General features: G+C 41.0%; 1 protein-coding gene and 1 pseudogene across 1 annotated transcript; one reads left to right on the top strand and one right to left on the bottom strand.

Moving 5' to 3' along the window:
* Nucleotides 1-12,807, top strand: part of LOC137280780 (uncharacterized) — a 127,443-nt pseudogene extending 114,636 nt beyond the window's left edge.
* Nucleotides 12,808-13,283: 476 nt separating this feature from the next.
* Nucleotides 13,284-15,907, bottom strand: LOC137282281 (uncharacterized). The gene is made up of 3 exons (XM_067814014.1): nt 15,814-15,907; nt 13,983-14,731; nt 13,284-13,515 (listed from the first exon to the last, which is right to left on the bottom strand). The coding sequence occupies exons 2-3, from the start codon at nt 14,710-14,712 to the stop codon at nt 13,430-13,432; spliced, it is 816 nt and encodes a 271-aa protein (XP_067670115.1). The 5' UTR covers nt 14,713-14,731; nt 15,814-15,907; the 3' UTR covers nt 13,284-13,429.
* Between the last annotated feature and the right edge of the window lie 1,943 nt (nt 15,908-17,850).

Below are 17,850 nucleotides of genomic sequence, written 5' to 3'. Positions count from 1 at the left end.
TAAATAGTTTACCCTGGACCTGACAATCCAGTGGTCAACATCATGAGCATCAATCTACAATACTGGTATACGATGACATGTGTCAACCAAGTCAACGATTCTGCTAACCGGATCACGTTAGTTGCCTCATAAGACAAGCGTGGATTGCAGAAGACCAGTTCTAACCTGGCTCGTCGCGACTATCATGACTTCATGATTTCAGTAATATATTTCCCCGGCGTTGTGCGATCAGGATGATTTCGGTTGCTAAGTATTTATTAGTCAGAATACAGTATGTCACCACAGCCCTGTCAACAGATGTATCGTATAACTCGACTTGATTTGATGTTACAGCGTTCTGCGCTGTCCTTTATACGTCACAGCCATTTATTAAGTCACGGCTTGATGCTTCTGCAACTGAAGAAGGTTTGTATGTGTGAAGGTATCGTGTGACTCAAACACACACACACACACACACACAACTCTCACATACAAAACTCTCACACACACATGTATGTTTATTTGTAAATTATATTTATATCTAAACCAAGGACTTGTTCATGATCGACTTACGGCAACTCTACTGGCAAAATGTAAAGATACCGTCCTCTGAAAATAGCATTTCAGCTCAAATAATACAACAGCACATTGCAGACAGAAGTAAAAGAAATATATTTTACAATGTCGATAGGCACAGTCTCATGTGTGGTTAAATGCTTTAGGATTATACAGTCTCATGTGTGGTTAAATGCTTTAGGATTATACAGTCAACTGCGTCATAATCTAAGGACGATATCACTCACCTGTTTAGCCCGCACCATGACACAACCTTTCAATGCTTTCAGCGTGACAAAACTGAGCTTATATTTTCAATCATTAGCATTACCAAATTATAAAATTCCGATCTGAAACAAATGTACACCAACAACGTGCTTGCTCCATGAACCACTTGTGATGATCACGTCTCCTGACAGCTACAGTACCTCTGTAACTATCAATCTCCAAGACATGATGACATGATGAGACGCCATGACCATCATACATTTCAGGGCATCCAGGCATTGTCTATGTGAACAAAGGCACGATGGAGGCTGAACACAAGAAGGAACTTGATGAGAAAGATGGACAAATAGCAGCACTACACACCGTGAGTTTTGAACATACAGACCACCCTTCTTAGTTTATCACATGACAAGGCAAGTCGACACATCATTTCTAATATCCAGAATTTACTACTTCAAATTAGGAGGGTCATTCATTTTAGTGGTCTCAATTTGGTGAATGTGTTACGTGTCTGAACTCCACATTTGTATATGAAAGGATGGGACTGTGTTGCTTTGATCTGTTCTCCAAACTCTATTCTTGCTGTGAGGTTAACTCTTTCCCTGGCAGATATTCTACATAAAACAGTTAATGGGCCAGTTAATCAAGGATAATTTCAGGCAGAAAATGCCACACGTTACTCCATCTGGACGTTTCTACAGGAAAGAAGTTTTTCAAAATATTTACTGATCATGAACGTTCGTTTTCAGGAGATAGAGGGACTTCAGGTACAAATTAAGGAAAAAGACAAGGCCAACGCTGAGCTGATGGGAACAATAAAAAAGGAAAGAGCTAAATACATATCGCAGAGTCTAGAAGTTGAAGCTCGTAAGCTGACAGTTATCCCATGTAGTGAATTATAGTCTCTACCTTGAATTATGATAACGTTACACTGCCTATGTGGATGTCTTTGTGTACACGTGTACGTGTGTACTCAGTCACACAGTGACAAAGTCGTGATTTGTTACATCTACATTTTCTTCTTTCAGTAACGACACAAATATCTAAGGCAGATGCTGATTTACATCAGAGTAAAACAGAGTGTGAGAAAGTGAAAAAGGTGAGGATAACGTCTGTTCTTATTTCATAATTAATCACTTGCAGTGCATACGAAATAGAAATAGACTGTCACATAATTACACCTGTCACATCATGACATGTTGGTGTAGTGATTACTATTACAACATGCGTGAAGGAGAAAACATGAGAAGTATTTTACACATTGAAAGTGAGGACCAAATCCTGAAAGTAAACGACAAAAAAATCACACATGATCAGGAGAGGATGTGTTTGGATGCAGTGCTAAATGTTGTTACAGAGACTTCAAGAAGAACAGGAGGCACATGGTGCTCTAGTGGGTGTTCCAAGGACACAGTCTCCAGACAGGGTGGGCAGTACAGAACAAGTCCAACATGCAGGTACAGTGGGTGAAGTGACAATCTTTCTTTCCAAATAAAACAGTTATCTCTAAAATCAATACAACCTTGAATGCATAGCCCTATATTTGGTTCATTTAATTATCTTACCTTGCTTTTCTACCATCAGTTTTAGAGGAGGGAATGTGCGAGTTTTCAACGCAGTCCTGTTGTGATGAGAGTCAGCCTCGTCTTCTACCATGCCTTCATTCCGCCTGCAAGCCTGCCTTGATCACCAAGCTACACAGACGGAAGGGAACCGCATACACTGTCTATCCTGTGGTCGTGAGTTCACCATAGAGCAGACAACAGTAGATCATGTCAGATGCAGTGAAGCTGCCTTCAAAGTCAACGTTGATGGTGATATTAAATGCAGCTACACCAAAGACGATCATGATACAAAGCCTGTGATGTACTGTCACGAATGTGATGTCAAGCTATGTTCTGACTGTCATAAACTCCATGACTCCTTAGGACGAAACCAAAACCACGAGGTAAGCGAGATGAACCAAGCAGAGAATATTCCTATGAAGCGGTGGCTGAAGGAACTGAACTGCAGAGACCACTCTGGGAACAAGCTGCAGCTGTATGACCACACGTGTAAGAAGGCCGTCTGTCTTACATGTGTGCATGGGGCCCACAACAACCACCAGAAAGAAGACCTGAATCAAGCGTATGACGTAGCGAAGGGTCAGCTGGAGGAGCAAGTGAGAAAACAACAAGATAAACTGAAATATGTCGCTAACAGCGTGAAAACTGCCAGGGGTCACCTGCAGCAAGTTGCAACTAAAGTTTATAAAGCTGTTGCTGCAAAGTTCCTTAATCGGCAAAGACAACTCATGAAGGAAATTCAAATGAGTCTTAAAGACCCAAGCGAAATAGTTCAAGAGAAACTTGACACTTTACATGACGTTCATGCGTCAATAGTATCAGCGATAGACTACACCCAGGGAACACTTGAATCTACAAGAAGAGAGGAGCTCATTTCTCTCACAGATGTACTGCAGACGAAATGTGATGAAAATCTGAAGTGGATCCTTCCATAAGATGACACACAAGACACCAGAATCATCCTTTCCTTTCAAGGACAGAGAGCTCTGCAGGAACTCATCGATACGTTTGACGGACTTGTCTACAGCCTCAACGTTGATGACATACCAGATAAACAACTTACTTTGCAAGGTAAGTAGACTTTTCGAAAAATGTACCAAACAAAACAATTTTCCTAATATTTAGAAATGTCTTTCAAAGGTCCTGCTTTGAGTTCACTCTATACATATAAAACATACGGAAAACTGAAAAAATTTACCACGTTCCACGTATGGGTATCTTCAGTTGAATCGTATAAGTCCCATCTGCGGTGATAATCTCTCCAAATCTATTATTTCTGTAGTCTCTTGTAGGCTCTGAAACAATACATCTTTAGCATGTGCACAACATCCTGAGGTGTTTGAAACCAAATCCCGTGTCACCAGAATCATTCCCACAAGCAAAGAGAATGTCTCCACTCTGTCGAAAAAGAAGAGAAAATGAGTTGTGCAATTCTTACGTCATTGTTTGATGATTAATATCTTCATGACGTTACTATATTTCCCACGGCTTGATATCATTGTTTATCGTTTTGACAATGTCTCCTTATTACAAGTTTACTAGCTTTCATCAAACGGTATTGTATATAACTTGGCTTGACGAAATTCTGATTAACCTGCATTTGTACTTTTTCTCATCAGATCTCCTGACATTGAATATGCAGCTGACATTAATAGGGGAAAACATCAGGAAGGTAATGTATTGCTTTTGTAAAATAGACAAACTTAATACACTGTTGAAAATGAAATGAAAACAGAGAAAGAAGTTAAAAGGCTGTTATTGCTGAAAATCATTCATGGTGTGTATAGTAAGTATGGAGATATGGCATTCTATACAGGTGTGATATACACAGCTACTCTGTAAGTCGAAGTTATATTCGGACATTTATGATGTAAGCGTTGTTGTTTCAGGTACATGTTTCAGGTTTCAGTGTGGGGACATCATCCATCGTATCACAGGTAAAACATAATAACTGGGTCAGATCGTGAAAAGAAGATCAAATACAGAATTAACTACATCACATTTCTGCTTTAAGTTGAATTATTGCATCACCGGTTGGTATTATATAATATAGATAACTAATACTTAATGAGATTTTATTGTCTTTATGCAGTGAAGTACAGTTGAAACATTGAAACATTGCAGGAACTGTCCCCCGTCCATCTGAATCACCAGGATTACAGGGGACATCACAAGAAGTCCAGCCTGAACAAGTAGCACGGCGAACCGAACATGAACCGTTGATATCACATGATGTTTTTGAAGCTGTTAAAGATGTAAGTTGAATGTCATACAAATATCCCTAAGTGACAAGGTAAGGTCCATTTTATTGAAGAAATAGAAATTCAGTTTGGCTCTGGCTCTTTGTCCACGATGGTATTTAGATTAATGTTTGAAATTCATACAAAGTAGAGATTTTCTCATTGTTTATTTTCATTTCATGAGTAGAGCGTTCGTTCCTTCAGCGTCACTTGAATGTGGTTTATACCTGAAAGGTTCGTACATGAGGAGTTGTTGATTTGGGGTTGAAATCTTGCCTGAGTTAATGATACAGTTACTAACATTTTTAGAAGTTTCATAATTTGTCCTTGGAGAATTTCACTGTCCGGTAGCAGATGCTCAACTACTGCAAAAGTATCTCGTCTGTTTATTAAACCGCCTATTTCCAACATATCACAACCTACATCAAAACGTACTTTCTATAGTGAAACAATAAATATGTTACAATAAATATGTTACACTTACACCGTTTATTTTTCTTTTAATTGGTATTATTGCGACTTTTGAATTGTTGGTTATCATGCAGTTTAAACTGTGACATGTGGCAGTGTAGCAGGGACTCAAGATGACCCTTTTTGTTGTTTGGAATATATTGGGCATTCTGGCGTACGGGGTGCTATGAGAAGGTACAGAATTGTAAACATTATTTATATCAATTTATGTAGTTTACCGCCCCTTAAAAGACGAGATGAGATGTGCCGTTCACTTGATCACGTGTTTCCTAACTTTGTGTTTTGACACGGGTTGCCAATGTTGACTACAGCACCTCCGCTGATTGAGTAGAGCTGCGTTCCTTTCATGTGTTATATTTTTTATAATCCTAACCCAACAATGCTCAAAGTAGCTATAATCAAAACTCATTGACTCACTTTACTCTGTCGAGCACATGTGATGGCCGAGTACAGAAACAAAGCTTTGTGTTACCATGGAAACTATGTTGCAGGGAATTCAGGCACGATTCACACCATCAGCTCAGAGGGAGGTTTTGAATTCATCACCTGTAAGTAAATTCCATTCTTTTATGCAGTTTCCTTATGTGGTGATTGCTATAGTCCGTTTGGTTCAAAAGTGGACCGATGAATTGCAGTCTAACTCGAAACTTAATAAGCAAAATGTTCAATTAAACGTTTATCATAATCAAAACATTAGAGCATACCTGTGAGCTTTTTGCAGAATTGATGTCATAAAAACTAAAAAACAACAATTGTTGAACAGACTATTATTAAAACATTGACACACTTCACCATTTGTTACGAGGAAGGAGTACAGAGAAGGGGATAGCTTGGTGTACGAGAAAGGATGAAGACGGCACAGCATAGGTAAATGAATTAATGACTTTGTCAGCACTTGTGGACGTGGTTCTCGAGCACCTGGCTGTCACTTGCACTCTTCCCTCTTAACAATTAGTGAACTGTGTCAACATTTTAGGGATAGTTCTAACTCGGGACATCACGAGAACCAAACCGTTCATTCATACATGTGTGTAGTGTGGGTTTTTTTATGTTTCATTTTCTGTATTAACTTGTCCACAACTGAAGGAGTTAATTAGGAGTTTCTGGTAGCAGTAATAGTGTGTCTTCCAATGTGACCCAAGCCGTTGTCCAAACCAGGTGCATTCATGTAGCAGAAGTACTTGTAGTTCCCTTGGTCGCTGCGGTGTGGCCGAACTCAGATACTTGTCTTGTTTCCTATAATGTGTCTTCGGCTTAGTCGACTTACTATATATTGTGTTTAAAATGGTTTCTAAAGTATTAATAAGATACTTTGCCTATGTTACTAGTACCCTTACGAAACAGATTGTCACTATTTATCTTCCTTCCTTCCTTTCTTCCTCTCTCCCTCCCTCCCTACCTTCCAATCGATATACATACACACATACATGCACGCAAGCACGCAAGCACGCAAGCACGCACGCACAGGCAGACAGACAGGCAGGCAGGCAGGCAGGCACACAGGCAGGCAATGAGCAGCTGATAATCAAGTGATCAGTATACTGAACAGTGACTCATGTCGTGGAGATATCATCACCTGGGATAGGTTAGAGTTTGGGAATATGTGAAAACCTGACGACCAACAAAATGTCACATGTAGTAAATTACTCTAGATGTCCGTTATAACACATCGGGAGTGACTTGACCTGGCCGGTAGTGCTAAATCATTGCTTGAAAACCATGTTATTAGGACAATCTGTTTTTCTGTAAAATGTGAATAATATGTCCACCATCTCTAATGTACCCAATGGAAATGCACTCTGCTTCCTGCATTTTGCTCAACATTTAAGTGGAAATGTAGGATGGGAAATCATACACGAAGAATAGGTTTATAGATCCCTGCGATAAAACCACGTTTATATCTATTTGGGACATTTTTAACAGGAATTTCCGTGTTTGGCTATCTTGTTTGTGGCATTTATGAACAGGCATACATGGAATAGGTTCACAGTGACCTGAAATTCAATTATTCAATATATTTATATTATATATTGAAGCGTAAAATGTTAGTAAATGAGAAACAGTCGAGAATGATGGCATTACTTCGATCACAAACATGATACTATGCTTCAACATAGTGCAAACCATCATTATTATACGTCAGATGTAATTATTGAGGTTTGTTGCCAGAATGGATGCATTTCATATTTCTTAATAACAATAACATAGCAATTTACTCAGTTCATTTACAAATATCTGTCCCCCTCCAGACACGAGACAACCCTCCCCACACAGCGGGTATCATGAAACTGTGTTCAGTGATTGAAGCGGACGTAGAAGATACCGGTTCACGTTCTGTCTGTTGAACACATAAATGTAAAAATATCGCCAAACAGAATACTACCTGTCTCACTCTGTCCTATTTCATGTGATATGACTCTAGAATACCTGTAGTGATAGATTTATTGTGAAATGATGTTGAAACATCTACATCTTTAGGCAGTAGTAGTGTCTATTTCTGGCCACCGTCACAACAAACTGCATTTGTGGGTCAAACATATTTGGGTGAAAGAGTACTTAAACCAAGGTTTATTTGTTTACCAATGTACGTAGAAATGAATTGTTTGACAAACAGTTTAAATACCCATATGAATAGTATCATCTCGTTATTATTACTATCTAGGGCACGGGTGTCGTTGCGCTTACAGACGGACAGAAATGGCAGTCGATCAATTAGTGAGCTGTTTTGGATTCACTGAAACGGGACAAACAATGCAATGACATCTTAGAGGAAATACAGTTGCTAAACTCCATTAAATGACACTTCTATATTTGCAGGTCCTAAACTCCACCTGGACGCTGGTCGAGCCAACACCTGCTGCTGCCATGTTACTACAGACGGTGAGCTGGTCAAATCGCCCCCCGCCACACAGCACACGGACAGGGACAGACGACAGAGACTGAGCGGGACACATAGCTCCAATCCCATCCCCCTTTCCCCATCCTCATCTGCTGTCACCCCAGTCCTACCCACAACACGATACTGGGAGGCCCACACCAGGGTGGGTGTGTTGAGTAGAGGGTGGTGGCCTATTCTAGAGGTGGGGGTGGGGAAGGAGAACCAGGTGGACAGTAAGTGGTATGCTTGTCTACAGCGCCGCTCCTGGTGTGTCAATGTACTGAGGTGTGACACACACCCGGGGAGTCTCTGTAACAGGGTGTGTCTCGCTGGGGTGTGGGGGAGGTGTTACAGAAACACAATGTCTGACACACCCGGCTCACAGGACACCCTTCACTATGGCGTTGTGTTGGATGTCAGGAGGGGTAGAATAGGATTTATTGATGTGGACAGGTCCGTTGTTTTGGGACAGGTTGATGCGAAGTTCAAGGGGGGTCTCCTGAATGTGTTTACTGTCAATCCAACAAGTCACTACACAGTAAACATGAAGGTATTTAGTGGGGAGGAGATCCTCATATCTGACACCAAGAAATCGCTCATTAGTGAAGCTAAAGACAAGAAGCGGACAAAGAGGTTACCCGTTCATGTGTTGTACGTCGTGTACAACAGTGTAACAAGGGTAGCTAAATATGTCGGTTTTCTACATGACAGGTTTCATGTGTGGACTAGCAGCATTTTGCATCCACACATATTATGATTATTATTATGTAATAACTGATCACTTTATGAAACATTTCACACATTTCTGAGTTGATTATTGAGTAAAAAGGTGTTTCATATCATGAATATCTTGACATATTTTATTTTCACTCTGTAAAATTGATATCCACGTAAAGCTTATGGATTGGAATACAATATTTGTAGCTGTGAAAATAGACATGTTGATGTCAGTTCAGTTAGACAATGAAAGTGACTGACGCGGACATAAAATGTCCTAGTTTAAACGTGCAATGGTTCTTGTGTCAACAAAGAAATGAGTTACTGAACTGTCCGTTTCTTCATTCTAATCAGTCCTGTTGTGTTTGAAATTATTTAAATTCCCCACAGAGTGTTTGTTTTGTGTTTTTCCTCTCGGTCAATTCATCTACACGCATAATGTCCAATGTACAATCCTACCATGTCAGCTTATTACATCACGGGTCCCGATGTGGTTAAATTGAAAGCTGTGTGTGATATACTGTTATGAAACACTTCCTCTAGTATGGAGTGTGTAGAGATGGATGTGCCACTCTTAGAAGTTTACACTGTGTTAGGCTCAGATCTGTCGACTCCTCCTGTAAATTACAAGGCTTAACCAGGGGATAAATTATCCCAGAATCCAGCATTTAGGAACTTCTTGTATTCAGTTACTTTACGATGTCAAGTTCACTAGTAGATGTGTCCGATAAATGTATGAGTTGACTGTCTAGTTTTCATACTGCATGTATATGATAAAATGTCTAATGTTCATTGTGCCGAGTACAGAAACAAAGCCATGTGTTACCATGGAAACTATGTTGCAGGGTATTCAGGCACGATACACATACCGTACACGGAAAACTGCCCAATTGGACAATCTCGTTGTGTATTTGCTTTATCGATTAGACTTTGATTTTGCGCCGAAATTATGGAAATTAGATGAATCAAATATATTTACATGGGGTTTAGGCAAGATGGTGACAATGGTGTTGCCATTGAACGGCGGTTGGTGGGACTTTCCATAGACGGGTTGGGTCATGACCAATGAAAATGAAGGTTATGCGCGAATATCCGCCCAATTCAGCGACAGCCGCCACAAATGAACAGAACCTTAGGGCTAGGTTCGCTCTATGAGTAGGTAAGGGTAGTTCCAGTGAAACTCATGACAGGCAAGTTGAGCCTATGGAAGTTGATCACTTCCGACCCTGCCCACGTTGCCAGAATTGCAGTCGAGTAGGTCACGAAGCACGTGACTGCAGGATCTCAACTTATAGTTAGGAGATACCTACAGGGGAGACCTGATTCAGATGATGTAGACAACAACATTCCACTTGCAGAAATAGCAAAACGCATGAAGCAAAAGCCCATGGACACGAGTGTTGTTTCCGATTGAGAGAATCCAGTGATCCTGAAGACCCGGTAGAGAATTATCACTCCCAAATGGACAATGACACTGTAACGTGAAACCGACCCAAACAAAGGAATCGGTCAAAGCATTACTTAAAGCAGTAGCCGAGCTGCTATAAGGCTACATAGTGGCAGGGTTACGGATCATTGTATATAGTTGTCTTGGGGTTGTTTCATATGGTATTTTATAGTTACTCATTGTATCCACGTTCTGGTAATGGTCAATGTTGTAGGTAGTTTTAGTTAGTGAATGAATCGGCATTACATTACCTGATGTTATTAGTATAGTGATATACGATCTATACCTATGAAACGCCTTTTTAAAGAACTGTCACTCGTACGGAACTGGGATGGGAATATTGAAACGGGAAACCAGAAACATGCGGCTCTCATAATACTCTTCAACTCGGCATAGTGGTTACACTGATAATCGTTACCATGATTACACTAGGTCTAGTGTATAGACCCTGGTTCGCCAAAAAGTTCAGATTTGGTAGACACCCCCGATCCGATCCGGACCTAGAGATGGTGCCAAGAGAGCGGTTACCCTCTGCACCATTGCTGGCGGGAGGAACGACGGAAGGACTGGGAAACGGCATCCCAAGGTACGATCTTTGTATCCGGGCCTGGATGCTGGGCAGACACAGCGGATCTTATAAAGCTAGATGTAGGTAGATACCATCCAGCTGGAATATATCAATGAAGACACAACGCAAAGGAACAACTACTGACGATTCACCGGACGATACATAGACTATAAGGATCCGTGCCAGGATCATCCCACCAGTCATCGACAGTGATGGACGGGATGAAACTAGTTGATATGCAACTCCAGTTAACAACTTGGTATCGCATGCTGGTTATGATCAATCATCGACAGTGGTGGACAGGATGACACTAGCTGATATGTAACGCCAATAATTATTAGCAATTTGTTATCGCATGTTGATCACCATCAAACGTCAACGGTGTTAGACAGGATGACACTAGTCCTTCTATTGACCACTGGCTGATACGTGATCCGGATGCTGGGGAATGGGTATAAAAGCACCCCAGGCGATGGACAGAGCATAATGGAGCTTCTCAGCAATCGGACCAGTGCATGGCCTCGGTGTACTGGCCTGGGGACTCGCGTGGGCTGTCTTGCAACGTAGAAATAAAAAATTCCTGTAAGTAATAAATAGTTCCTACTCAAGAAATCGCCTTGAGAGTTCTGTCATTGCTTTGGAAGAAAACCCGAGAGAACCTGACTTAACGATGTTGTGTGTAGCGTTACAGTAGTGTTGTTGCTTTTTGGTAGTTTCGGCTTTCTGAAAAGAATATTGTTTGGCAACAATTTGGCTTCTACTGAAATTTGTGGTAGTACTATTTACCTGAGCAGAACTGAAAAAAACATTCCGTTCGTTTCTCTCACTGTGGAATACAGTCACTGTGACTTGGGCGACACATATCATTTTATCCCAGTTGCGTAGATCCATGCGCATGGTGTTGAATCACCAGATATTGCTGAGTGGGATCTACAACTAAACTCGGTCACTAATTAATACCAAAACATTTGACATAGTCATAACCAGTGGACATTTATATATAATACTGTGTAGTTCTGGTCCAGCATGTATCAGCTGTCAAACTGCTCTCAGTAAGGGAGATAACTTGTAAATGTGTACAGCTTCGATGTGTGTATACATCTATATTCAACTTAATGTAAAAAAATGTTGTCGTTTCTTTTAGCTTAACTAAACAATTCCATTTGGCGATGAAATTAGCTTGTGATTGTTAAAGAGGTTAAAACGAGTAAGTAAGACGAAATTCAGCTGAACAAAAATATAACAGTTTGTTAAGTGTTGGAAGCATGTAGGCCATTAAGTCCCAAGGTCTCCCTAAAACCGCACCTACCTATCAACCATGAGTCGGCACGTACCAGCAGTCACTTCCATTTCGCTTCACGAAACAACGAAACACGTAACATAATAGCCAGGTGACTGTTTAATAATTCAAGATAGCGTCTACCATTTTTAGCAGAATGGTTCCCATTTGGCACAATCATGTGCCAGAGTAGGGATGCATTTTGTTCTTTCTTTAGGGGAAGGAATGCTGGGGTAACCATTTGATAAAACATTTACCAAATGGTACAATGTGTTGAGCGTTTATTTTGCCAGCAGTAACGATAATAATTACAAATATTGTTAAAGCGTAAAACACAATGTACCAACGCACGTGTACAAACAAACAACCATGCACCACGATCTGACACTCACTCACTCACCCTCTCACACACTCACTCTCTCACACAGTCACTCACCCTCTCAGACACCCACTCACTCACTCACCTACTCTCTCACAAACTCACTCACCCTCTTTGTCACTCACTCACTCTCACTCACACCCGCTCACTCACACACCCACCTTCTCATACACTCACTCAGTCACCCTCTCACACACTCACTTACACACTCACACACTCACTCACTCACCCTCTCTCACACACACTCACTAACCCTCTCGCACACTCACTCACACACTAACACACTTTACTATTCACTTAGGGGCGAATTGTGTTTAGAACAAAAGTAATGGCAATGCAAATTCCCAAAATGAATGAGTGTTGTTTTACTGCCAGAACTCCATCCCTCTCACGGCTTGTATCTGGATCAGTCAAACCAGGATGGGAATACCCAATGTCTCAGTGTACCTGATACACAATCAGCGAAATCAGCAGGTGTGGAGACAACGCAATGGTGAATGACATCTTTCAGTTGTATCTCGGTGTTCAAGACCCAGGTTCTCTTCTCCTAATGGATACAATGTATGAAGCCCATTCCTGGTGTCCTCCGCCGTCATACTGCGTGAATATTGCTAAAAGTGGCGTAAGACTCACTCACGCACTCACGCACTCACGCACTCACTCACACTCTCCACATACTCTCAGATGGCCCAGGAATCTGTTACTGGACTTCTCAGATTCATAACAGAGCAATGAATATCTAAACAAATCTAGAATTGAGTAAGCACCTTTTCACATCTTATCAGAACGTGTCAGATTATTAGGTGCTGTAATGGCATGAGATCCCACGATTTCGGGTTCCTGGCAATCCTAGGGGACACAACTCTTGCAATTTTTCTTACAGAGCCAATTGTTCTCACAGACTTGATGCAGGCAAGAGTTCTCATTGGTTGTGTGGAATTGTTATCATTGTAAGTCTTAATAGAACAGACATGGAGAAATTTCAAAATATAATTTTATTCAAGCAGATAATATTTCTTTCTATACTGCTCAAGAACATATTATTTTGTCACGAATTGACACATAGAAAGTTTGAATTTTTCACTTCTGAACTCACATTTCAAATAAGTACGGGTGAGTGTTTCTACAGGTAAACCAGGGCGTGCACTGCAACAATTACGACAACGTTTCCAGGGAAGATTCCGTTGCCATGGAGATCCGATCCTGAACCTGAAACAGTCAAACAGTATTACACTGAAATAGGTTAAAGAAGGTATGCACGATCCTGCAGCGGTGATGGGGTAATTATAATGACTAATCTCTCTAATGGGGCATCATCAAATAAGCAGATAGCAGATTCTGTTCTTGTTTATGGGTTATGTATGACTGACTGAAGAGCGTTCACGCTACCGTTATATACCTGAAACATTGTTGGCGATACCGGTATTAGCAACAAACACAAATGCACGTTTCACTGGAGTTCGTATAAAGAACTATCATTTAAACATAGGACACATTGAGCTAGACAATACATTCACACATTCAAACAAGCTAGTGAATCCTGTATCTATAAGCACATCCCGTTTGATTCCGCATATTCCTACACCCTGTGAATATATTTTTTAGAGTTTGAGGTTGTCCTAGTTCAAATTAATTCACTAATGGTCATGCAGTGGACTATTTTTCCAACTTAATACCTGAACTATGCTGCTGCAGCATCGCCTGTAAAAGGAGAACCAGATTGTCGTCTGCCGCGCTGTCGACTGCTTCATACTGGTCCCGTGCAGTGCTGTGTGTGGGTTCCGCCTGCGGCTGGAGTGACGCCTGCAACTCCTCTGCCACCATGACCATCTCCATGATGGAGCTCCCAAGATCAAAGAAGTCTGGACCATACTCCAAAAGAAGTTTAGCAGTTTTCTTGAGTTTATTGCGAGCAGATGCGGATCCCTCGTAAGCTCTCTTCATCGCCTCTCGGAACTTCTGCCTAAACACGTGCTTTTTCGGGTGATTAATCTTGGCGGTAAATCCATCTACCTGCTCCCTTGTCTCTCTGTACATTGGTTTGTCGTTATGTGGGTCGTTGGCGTCGTCGATGTCAGTGTTGGCATCATTCTGTCGTCGCGAGTCGTGACTGTGACTGTGTCTGTGACTCCGCACATCATCACTGTCAGAATCTGTCCTGAGTCTCGGCGATTCGTCGATAGTCAGTTTACGCGGTGGCTTGACCTCGATTGGTTTAAAATGAAAACTGGGTGTTCTCATTCCAAAACGTGCTCTTTTCATTCTCCGAAGTACTTGATCTTCCATATAGGTGTCCCCTCCGTGTGAGTCCCCATCACGTGCTGATGACGGCCCTGATTCCATGGTCAAGGTCAAGGTCAAAATGAGCATCAAGAGGAAGCAAATCAGCATGCTTGTGAGTGCCATCGTCGGAGTAACCGGTGGGCTGAAATAACGTTGAAATAGCATACATTTAAATATTATTCCGATCAAACAACTACAAGATCATACTTCTGTGGAACGTACAGATTAGAATGCATCCCTGGACGTCCGTCCCAAACAAACTGAAATGTCGAAAGGAGCTTCTCAGAAGATATCTAGCCGACACAGAACAGACAGTAAACTTGGCGAGTCGAAGATGGCTCATTGACAGATAGTTGTTATATATTGCTGGTCTTAGCAGCTACAAGAACCGGATTTTCATCCAGGACACATATGTATATTTGTATGCAAATGGTAACGGTAGGCAGTATACACGAAGCCTGGACTCTTCCCAGGTTTTCTGTGATTCATTTACATGTATATAGAACTAAATATATGTTATATATTTTCATAGCTCAGCGAGACACGTGCTATAACTCATTTAGCTGAAAAGCGGACAGATAAAATGCAGTCTATCTCGAAAACTACTAAACTTAGAAAGGGACACCCAGGTGTTATATTCATTAACCCTTGCTGTACCATCTCCATCCTGTTTCGCACACCTGGCTGTTCCATTCTCTGCACTCCTTCCTTGTAACAAATAGCAAACTTTGTCAATATTGTAATGATAGATTGCTAAGAAAACGCTTGTATGTTTTAGGACACAAATGCTGCAAAAACCTCACGTACTTGGTATGATGTTTTCATTAAGTATTTTATGTTTATTAGTTTTCGAGTTAGACTGCAATTCGTCTGACCGCTTTGGGGCCAGACGGACTATGCCCTGTTGCTGACGTGCGCTGTAGGGTAGATCGTAAGCCATTAACACCAAGTGTAGCAATACTCGAGCAGGGACACCATAAACAGTACCCTAGTGTACAGACTTACAGCTGGCATTATTAATATGTTCGTGACGAGGAACGCTTTAACCACTCAGCTACCACCCCACCCCACCCCATCCCCCACCTCCACCATACCCCCACAACCCACCTCGATTATTGCTGAAATATTGCTAAGAGCGGCGCAAAACCACACTCACTCACGACTTCAACAAGTCGGAATATATCTGAATGTGTTGACAAACAAACAAACAAAAAACATGCATACCAGGAGGCGGCCTACCCCGTCCGTTTTCGCTCAGCTGTCTGTACAACTTGATGTAGGGTAGCGTGTGTCTTGAGCCCAGGTCCGTGACGAGAATGTACCTTGCGCTACACTATCCCCTTTATACCCCATCAACAAGGAAGTTCTCTGTGGAAAATTTGCTCTGAGTGCAGCATCAATACATGAGAGGAAATTGGGGACATGAAAATATGAGATTGAAAAGGGGATTCACCCATCAGAACAAAAGTGTTGGATTCACATGTCTAACACCTTGCACCCTTTATTCAGGCTGAATTTGTCGCTATGGCGAAATGCGCTAATATACACTGAGTCTTAATAGTCAAAATAACTCGCAGCATATGTGAGCGGCCGTTAACCTGGTGGTTAAAGGATTACTCGTCATGAAGCCTATATCTGGTGTAAAACTCAGCTCACTTACTCGCTCTGCCTACGATACTTGGTTTCTTTGTATTTTAGCATTTCCATGTGACCAATGAATACAGCTGTAGCAAGCAAGAAGTCATGTGTTCCGGAATAATATTCCGTTATTAATGCTTCATGGTTACAGTGAGTGAGTGAGTGAGTTAGTGAGTTTAGTTCTACGCCACAATAGTTCACCTATATGGTGGCGATCTCTAAATAATTGAGTCTGGACCAGTTAATCCAGTGATCAACTACATGAGCATCGATTGGGAACCAATGACATGTGCCAACCAAGTCAGCAATCCTGACCACCCGATCCTGTTAGTCACCTCTTACGACAAGCATAGTCGCCTTTTACCTATTCTATACCGGGACTTTCATGGGTCGCTTCGTGGTTAGACAAAGATATCTTATGTGAACTGTCACATACTGGAGATGAGATTACTGTATTTGCAATGGAAGTACCGATCGCTTTTAGAAGGGTTAGTTCCCACGAAGTGGAATTCTAAAAAACATTGGAGTGAGCTTGGGGGACATTACCTGCAAGTAGAACAAAAGCCATTCAATATTTTACAGGCATAAGGTGGGAAAGGAAAACTGAAGTGGAAAAGAAATGAAATAGGTCTAAACTGATATGTGACATTTCATGATATAATTTACTAGTATTTGGTGTTACCACTATTAATCTCAAGTTGAAAACATATCATACGACATATCAATATATCAAATATTGCACCAGTTACTACCAAGAAGAATATATATTCTGTTGTATGTACAATTGAGTTCTGACTGTTAAGTAATTACTGTATTAATATCACTATAGAGTCACAATTCATATTACACATATTGCATAATTTTAAGCAGATTTCATTCAATGAGATACCACCTTTAAGCAATACAACATACGTCAACCGTAAGTCTGTGTTCCAGAGTGAACAATTCTCTCTGGAGATCTTGATACTTCTTTTTCTTTGGGAGTGGTGTCTGGTCGGCACTATGTTACAGCATTTTAAGTTTATTAATTTGTGGCTCCTCCAACGAAAATTTGTCATCTCGAAAACGTTGGGGTTGGCCTTTCCAACAATCTTCTTTAAGTTAAGTTAAGTTAAGTTAAGTTCAGCATTTTTCGGTGTCAATTAAAAGCATTGTGTCTTGATGATAAAACCGTGGACGGATTCAACTATTTTCTGGTTTTCACAGTGCCTAAGTTCCGTGTGTCCGTCCGTTATAATCCTAAGTATAACAATACACATTAGTTCACATCTGAAATAGATATTAGTTCACATCTGAATATAGTTATCCCAAATGAAAAAAGAGTGTAGGGCGTTTTCACACTGACATCCACAAGAACAACATGGACTGTACATTAAATGTCTGATATAGGTATCGGCAGGTTTAGGAACTTGTAATCGAACTGAGCCACTGTGAAAATGATACTATCTATTGTAAGACATGTATGTACTGCATGACACTGATTGAGTGAACACATTAATCAGTATCATAATCACAGTGTGCAAAACAAGGGGATGTAAAAGAATAGTGAGCCTCACCAGGACAATGATACTAATGCAGCTGTTTCATGTTTCATCTTTCTGCATAATTTCTGTCAACGTCTAG

The sequence above is a fragment of the Haliotis asinina genome, chromosome 4 (genome assembly GCF_037392515.1).
Source record: "Haliotis asinina isolate JCU_RB_2024 chromosome 4, JCU_Hal_asi_v2, whole genome shotgun sequence".
NCBI lineage: Eukaryota > Metazoa > Mollusca > Gastropoda > Lepetellida > Haliotidae > Haliotis > Haliotis asinina.
The sequence above is the reverse complement of the archived record's forward strand: the minus strand, read 5'-3'. Positions and strand labels throughout refer to the sequence as shown.

What these genes read in the sequence shown, in the direction of transcription:
- LOC137282281 (XM_067814014.1), bottom strand. Translation starts at nt 14,712, where the DNA reads ATGGCACTCACAAGCATGCTGATTTGCTTCCTCTTGATGCTCATTTTG. An exon ending in GCTGCAGCAGCATAGTTCAG is followed by an intron (nt 13,516 to 13,982) that starts GTATTAAGTTGG and finishes TGACTGTTTCAG; the next exon opens with GTTCAGGATCGGATCTCCAT.